The sequence below is a fragment of the Trachymyrmex septentrionalis genome, unplaced genomic scaffold, assembly GCF_001594115.1.
Source record: "Trachymyrmex septentrionalis isolate Tsep2-gDNA-1 unplaced genomic scaffold, Tsep1.0 scaffold44, whole genome shotgun sequence".
NCBI classification, from domain to species: domain Eukaryota; kingdom Metazoa; phylum Arthropoda; class Insecta; order Hymenoptera; family Formicidae; genus Trachymyrmex; species Trachymyrmex septentrionalis.
The window spans coordinates 724,218-732,067 of NW_017305611.1; the positions used below are offsets into that span (position 1 = coordinate 724,218).

At 35.0% G+C, this 7,850-nt stretch overlaps 1 protein-coding gene across 1 annotated transcript in view; it reads left to right on the plus strand.

Moving 5' to 3' along the window:
- LOC108751472 overlaps nucleotides 1-7,850 on the plus strand; it is a 38,643-nt gene that overhangs the window by 27,998 nt on the left and 2,795 nt on the right. The window contains exons 8-13 of the mRNA XM_018491700.1: nucleotides 64-378; nucleotides 3,008-3,423; nucleotides 4,050-4,262; nucleotides 6,540-6,902; nucleotides 7,037-7,151; nucleotides 7,324-7,727. Of these exons, the coding sequence (XP_018347202.1) occupies nucleotides 64-378; nucleotides 3,008-3,423; nucleotides 4,050-4,262; nucleotides 6,540-6,902; nucleotides 7,037-7,151; nucleotides 7,324-7,727 (1,826 nt within the window). The remainder of the gene's footprint in view (nucleotides 1-63; nucleotides 379-3,007; nucleotides 3,424-4,049; nucleotides 4,263-6,539; nucleotides 6,903-7,036; nucleotides 7,152-7,323; nucleotides 7,728-7,850) is intronic.

Below are 7,850 nucleotides of genomic sequence, written 5' to 3' on the forward strand. Positions count from 1 at the left end.
ACTAATATGTATAGCAGTACTAATTAACTTTGCTGACTGAATGTTTTGTTATTCATCTGTCAGATTCCATGGGGATTTTCGTTGTCGTGGGGCAGGCCACCACGAGTGGAGCGGGTGGACCCGGGAAGTCCGGCAGAACGTTCTGGCCTACGGCCAGGTGATCATGTGGTATTCGTGGAGACAACAAACGTCGTGACGAGACCACGAGATGAAATTCTAGGCCTTATCCAGGCCGCCACGAATCAGCTGGTGCTGGAGGTGTATCGTAAAGGAGGTGCTCACTCGTCCGGTGCCCATCACAGGCCCAGCTCGGTGAACGCCACGCTTCAGTACTCCTCCGCCGGTTCTAATGTCCAGCATGTCACGTTCAACGCCGAGGTCGGTACCGGCGTCCTCGTGTGAACGTTACCCGTGTAGCGGTATTAATAGTATATATATTCATCGGTATCTCGATTACGAAGGAACATCGCATGGAATAACAGCATAAAAATTGACGCGTGACGCTATACCTTAATCAATTATTTAAGACAAAATGACCTATTCTCTTGTATCTTACATGTGTCCCGGTTTCTTTCCAACACCAAGTATTTGTACTTTTAAAGATATTTCTGATAGCACAAGTACACTTGTACTTTTGAAATTTGATTTCTGAGGAGGTTGTTAATTTTAATTGCTTTTAATTTAAATGTATGTTCATTAAAAGAAAAATTAAAATTAATTAAAATCTCAAGATCAGTTAAAGTACATATCCATAAGAAAAAAGTAAACTGCTTGATCCGAAATAATTGTATAAAATTACTTTAATTGTTATTGTTATCACAAGCGATATATATCTAATGATTCAAGATACCGAAAAATATAGTTGATATAATATAAAGATTACCGCTACTATTAATGTCACTAAAATTTACGTTTGCCATTGAAACATAATTGATTCGTAAATTAATAAAGATTGAAAGTAAAATATTAAAGCTTTCATTTTAACAAAATAATTGATCAAGCAAAAAATGTGTCAAACGTTTAATTGCAACATGAAAAGATGATATCGTAGGAAAGATATGTAACTTTTTATTCTCAAGAATATAAAAAAATCGAGAATATAAAAAAAATATATATATATTTAATTGCTATCAATATGCTGAATCGCGTCGTCTCTGAGTGTTGATGTTACTTTATGAAAGTATAAACTTGCGAACGTGTTTGATAATACATTTTTTTATCATGAGTATCGTTGCAATTTTGTAAATCTTATTTAAAAAAACAATCAAGATGTTTAATAATTGAGACAACTCGGACGATACGATACTGCAAGATTTAATTCTGTGAATTCGCGTTTATGATTGCTATTAATATTCTGGATATCGTGATATATGTCTGGCAAATATATATATATATATATATATAGTCAACCATTTTATAAAATTCTTAATCGTCTACTGTTATTTTTTGAATACTCTTGTAAATCAAAGACCTTGCAAAATTCTATTGCTAAATTAGAATCATATTTAAGGAATCGCGAAAAAATGTTATATATTTAGAAGAACTTATAAGGATCATTGTAGGAAATATGCAAATTTAGTAGAGATGTCATCAGCGTGCGTTATTAAGAGCTTATTTTTTGTTTTCGTTACAAAAAGAGTGCGAAGAGCGTCACACACTTATATATTGTTTTTTTCTTCTTTTTTTTATTGTATTTAATGTAGCGAAGCGTGTAGTGTATAGCGCGCGCGTCTCTCACGTGAGGGATGCCGTTTAAGTTATGATACGGTTATGTTTTGTACCTTGATCAGGTTGTTCTTTTTTGTTGCCAACAAGTTTTGTTTCCAACCATGCGTTCTGTTTATTTATTGTATCCTTGCCACCCTCATCCTGAGATTTTAAATTATCATACATTCTTATAAGTTTGATCATCGAATTATTATTTTGATTTAGTTATCAGTCATTATAAAATGTAAACGATATTAAGAATTTTTATTTTAGACCGCATATGCGAGAACACAATCAATATTATAAATTAATAAAATGTTTCTAACGGTCGAAGCTGGATCTTCATTGCTTAAATAATTCAATCTTAAATTACTATATATATCATATATATATATATACTTGCATATATATCATATTTGTAGTCATTCGAACTGCGCGCCGAATTATTTTTCCGAACTAAGCTACCGCAATTAAACTACTCTAGTAATCGCGAATTAAATTGACAAACAATTTTAATAATTTGTTGCTACAATCAGGCATCATATTATAAAAATATCAATATGTTGAAAAACTGTTAATAAATTTATTGCGAAAAATATTGCCTCGGCCGGAAGTCGAACTCGGATCTCTCTGTATTCCGTACGAGCGTCCTAAGCCTTTAGATCACAGTAGTAGTATCAAATTATTAAAATTGCTTGTCAATTTAATTCGCGATTACTAGAATAGTTTAATTGCATTTAGTCCAGAAAAACAATTTGGCGTGCAGTTCGAAAGACACACTACAATATGGTATATACGCAAGTACATATATAGTAATTCAAGATTGAATTATTTAAGCAATGAAGATCTAGCTTCGACCTACAACGGCATTTTAATTTTTAGTATTGATTGTGTATAAAAATTAATTTTTTATTAATTGTATAGAAAAGTATTCCTTGCCTAGTTATTGATAGAGAGAAGTTCTTACAGCTTGTCAACATTATTTTAGATCAAATTACAAAGCAAAATTAAGAATCAGATATTGTTTGAAATTATGCCAAATATTATCATGAAAATGATTTTATCTTCATATTTAATTATTGCCCGTCCTGTACAATACAGATATTGATAAAAAAAATCTCATAGTATTATATTACATAATCATTAATAAGAATGCTAGTTCTATCTATATATAAATATCAATAGCTTCGCCTCAGAATGATAAAACGCGAAAATTCTGAGATCCAGTCAAAATAATAAGCATCCATTTTGATTCCCTGTGAAAAGTCGTCCAAAATCTTTTCGCGACTCGTTCAAACAGGTCTTTCCGAGCTTGGCACCTGACGCGCCACCCGAAGAAGAGTTAACTGTACGTGAGACCAGGTACTGGGGCGTTTTGAAGAGTGGCCACACGCGCTTCATGGTCCCGTTATGCGAGCGACGCGATGTCCTGTCGGCGGCGGATTATCTGATCCTCTTCCAGAATTTGGATGAGTTGCTCAAACTGTCCGAGGAGATCAGGGACGAGGGTGGCGGTGTCGACAGCTATCTCTGTAGAGTTCCTAAAATCACAGCTGCCTACCGAAGATACCTCAGTGGCCTACAACGTGCCTGCTGCCTGCTGGTCGCTCTCAGGCGGAACGCGGCCTTCGCCAAACTGGTCTGCGAGCCCGCCGTGCCACATAAACGACGCCCCGATCTCACCGGGGTGTTGCTTTTACCCTTAGAACACTACAGGTTGGCATGCTAATTGATCGCGTTTCCTTTACAAAGAGATCTAATTCGCTTGTCAATTATTTTCATTTTGATAAAAACCACATCTTTTAAGAAATAACATTGTTAAATTTAATTATTAAACATGGGGATTGGTAATTAAACCGTGACATGCATATGTACGTTTTTATAAAGTTGTTGCTATAATATAAAAAGATGAAAGACATAAAAAAATAATTTATTCAAACGCTGCTTTCGTTTTACTTTATTTAAAGCTTCAACTGTGATATATATATATTTTCATAATTTCGTTATTATGTTAAGAATTTTTCGTATATTTTTAATAATTCTTGATTTTTAAATATGCCTTTGCAATGAAGTATATCTACTTAACTACTGAAGGATTATTAACTTATAGAAATCGATAACATTTTAATACTTTTAATATTATTATATAATTTTCTCGTGAATCTTGCAAATATATTATTTAAAAACCTTAAGTTAAATAGTTAACTTGAATAGTTCTGGTCTCGAAAACTGCAATTATGAGAAGAGTTTTTAATATAAATATAAAATAATTCCTCTCGCGATGCTTATAGTATTGAGAAAGCGAAAACCGTACCGTTTTCGTAGTAAATTCATGCTTGCAGAGAGATGACAAGATTGTTGGGCCAGGCGTCCCCACGAAATTGCCAACAAGCAAGGGATTTGGCCCAGGGTTATAGAGAAGCTACGGCAAACGCGGGTGTCATGGAACCGCCGCGAGATACCGGAAGGCCTCTGCTAAGTTTACAGGAAGTAGAATCTCGATTGGTATTTGCGAGATGCAAGCCGTTTACCTTAGCGTTACCAGGAAGACGATGGTGAGCTTTTTAATTTATAATATATTAATAATAAATTTTACAATACAGGATGTTTGGTATTTAAATATAAAAACTTCAAGAACAGAGGATCGATAAACTAACATAAGAAAAAAAAAAGTTCTGTAGAGATGTGCTTGTTTTTGCTTCGTTTTGGAGAAAATCGCAAAAAAAGACAAAACGTAGTTTTCATTTTTGTAGTTTTTATTACTTAATCATGTTGTATTTATTATTCAGTTGCTTAATATAAGCAATGTTTAAAATGTTGACGTCTTGCAGCAAGCATTGCATCTAGTACGGACAGCTCATGTTATAGCCAAACACTGATTTAACGATATTTGATGATGCACTGCAGCCTCTTCGATTCGATTTCTCAATTTTTCTCTTGATTGACAATGAATAAACTTCCTGCTTCAAGATCCCTCCCCATACAAAGTCCAGTAGATCAGGTAATCAGGGTGACCAAGATACTACTCCAATTCATCGTTGTGAATAGTGAATGTCTGTCCAGCCAAACTCGAGTAGCTCTACCATAACGAGACATCCATCGAATTGAAACCATATTTCAATCCGTTGCTGCAAGTAGATGTCTTCTAAATAATCAAAGAAATCAGTTTCCAAAAAATCTGTATTCAGCGACGAGCATATCTCTACAGGACCGTTTTCTTAGTTTATCGATCCCCACACGCTCTCCCCTACACGCTCTCAGAGTTTTGACATTTAAATTCCATATACCATATATAATAAATAAATTAATAATGTAATTTATAATATTATATGTAATTTATAATATAATATTTTTTTAACTTCTTAAGAGAATTTCGTGAATAATATTATACATAACTTCAATTAAAATAAAATTTAATTTCTAATAAATATGCTGTTTGTATTTCAGTAAAGAATAAAAATTTCAAAATAAATACGATAGAAAGGGCTACGAGCCAACCTAGATATTGATGCTATATATTATTTGATCATATAAATTATACATATAAACATACGTTTCGTATTAGTCTATCTGGTCATTTTTTTTTAATGTTTAAAATAAAACGTTAACTGTACTTAATAATTTATTAAAACAGTAATAAATTGAATTCTAATCGCTAATTATCCCTAACATCTTGTGTATTATATATTGTGGTTTTTTTATATACGACGCTGGCAATTCTTCTTACTTGGTGCGATGTTAGCTGGTCAATGATTCATGCGCAATGACTTCCTCAAAAAGTCGGCATAAAAAATATTGAGTTTCCAAGATATCTCGTAATGCAGTAACATGATCAAATAGTTAAAAAGATTCTTTCCATTATAATCTTAAGGCAAGTCGGAGTCCATAAGTAATAAGGAAGTTATTTATTAAAAAAACTGTAAAATTCAGAGTTATGTTATAACTATTATAAAATCGAATTTCCTAGTCCCAGAGTTATAAAAAGTGTACAATTTTTTATGTATAAAAGTGAATACCTGACGAAGTCGTCATTGTTAGTTGCGTGTTTTACAATTGCGATAATATTTGCAAATCTGAGAACTCAAAAAACTTTCTTACACGCACGAATCGGTGTATATGTCAAGGCAAGCATAGCAAGAAAGTAATATGTGAGCGATGGCTAAAGGCGAAAAATGGAAAGTGAGGTACGAATAGAGGGAATACTAGAAAGGGGATACAAATTGAAGAATGGGAAGATATGTATCAGATAGTGCCTCCATGTCGCTGCTTATTCAATCCTTGTGATTGTTTTTTTATATAATCCATTTTTTGTTTTTTTATATAACCATCATAGAAATTAGTCATTTATTGTACGATAGTTCTCTGTCTAGAACTTCTACTTCATTCCAATTAAATTCATGTCTATTATTGATGCGATGATCTAAAATGACAGACGGAGATCCTGTTTTTTTGTTAATATCCGAGCGATGTTCATTAACTCTAGTTTGTAATCGTCTTTTCATTTATCCAATATATATATGGCTTCACAATCTTGGCACAAGATCTTGATGTGACAATGGATTGAGTACATCTTTTCGCCTTTTTATGACTCTGTTTAATGTATTGGGAATGATGTACGCTATTTTGCAATTGATGTTTTTTTAAGATTAGAACGAAACTTTAATAAAAATTTACATTTAAATTTTGTATCGGTTTGTTAATTATTATTTATTTATTTAATTCTTGAAATTCTATAGAATGAAATCGGGAATTAATTACTGATGTAATAATTCATGATCACTTTTAGCTATATAAAAAGATTTAACAATTACAAATTTAAATCTATGTTTTAGGCTTTTCGGCGGAGCTCTCGCTAAGGTTGAAGGTCGAGCGCGTCTGCAACCATCCTGGGCTCTGCTGTTGACTGATCTCCTAGTATTCGCGCGAGTATCGCGAGACCGCGTGCTTTTCGTCACCGAAGAACCTCTGCGACTGTCCAGCATCGCTGAGGCATGCTTCACCGTACGAAAGAGACCGACGGAGTTTCGACTGCAGGTCGCCATACATCCGAACGGCAGCGTGGACAACGATCACGCCGAGACGATAAACAGCGGCGGTTGCAGCCCACATAGTCGACCCCGAAGACGTGTTCTCATCCTTCGAGCGCCCACCCCAGAGCTCAAGGCTGTCTGGCACAATCTTCTTCAACGGCAAATGTGAGTGGCGGGCTTGGCGCGAAAGTTCGCGTGTGCGCCTCGCGGAATATTTTGTCGGGAATCGAGGTATAAGCGGAAAGTCGCGCGGATAAACCAAGTAAAATTCATGAGCACCAATTTTCATTGCATTTTAGCATCTATGTGAATACAGGCTGTGGTTTGAGCTCCTCGGATCAGGACAGCCCCGAAGAGAGTCCGGTTGCTGGTAACAATTTCGCCGCAAACAGAGAAACCATAGAAAGTTCGCAGGTCAGTGAAGGATGATAACAGTTACGATATTTGAAAAGCTATCCTGATATATTAGATATTTTGGGGGAAAAATTATCCACGTATTATTGCAAAAATAAAATAAAATTAAAATTATCATTATAAAGATATCTATTTTTTACAAAATTCCAAAATCGATGTCTGAATGTAATAGATCACAAGAGAACCTCGGCAATCAAACGAAGAGGAGAAGGAATCGCAATCTGGCGAGAGCCTAGAGACGATCCTGAAGAACTCTCGCGAGAATAATCACCTGGCGCAATGGGTGCGCAATTCGCATCAGATCCCACCACCTGACCATGAAGGTTCCTTTGAGGAATGGACAGCCGAGGAATTAGCGGCCAGAACTCCCCGAGAGAGCAACAGCCGATCGACTAGCCAGGATACCGCGACGGAGGAAGTCACCACGGCAAATTCCGACATAGAGCAACAGAGCACCGCATCGAGTGCAAGTCTAAGTACTGTGAAATCGAATAGTATGACGCGGAAGAACGGTAGTCATATACCCACAAAGGAGAACTCAACGAGCTCCATCAGCATTTGTCGAAGATGTCATAGGTATTAATTTTGACGTGCAACCAAACTTGAATATTCGTTAAATATTCGAATATTTTATTTTTGAGCCTTTTTATCGATATTCTGAAAAATCCTTAATTTTTAATCAATTCTAGGCTCTCTATG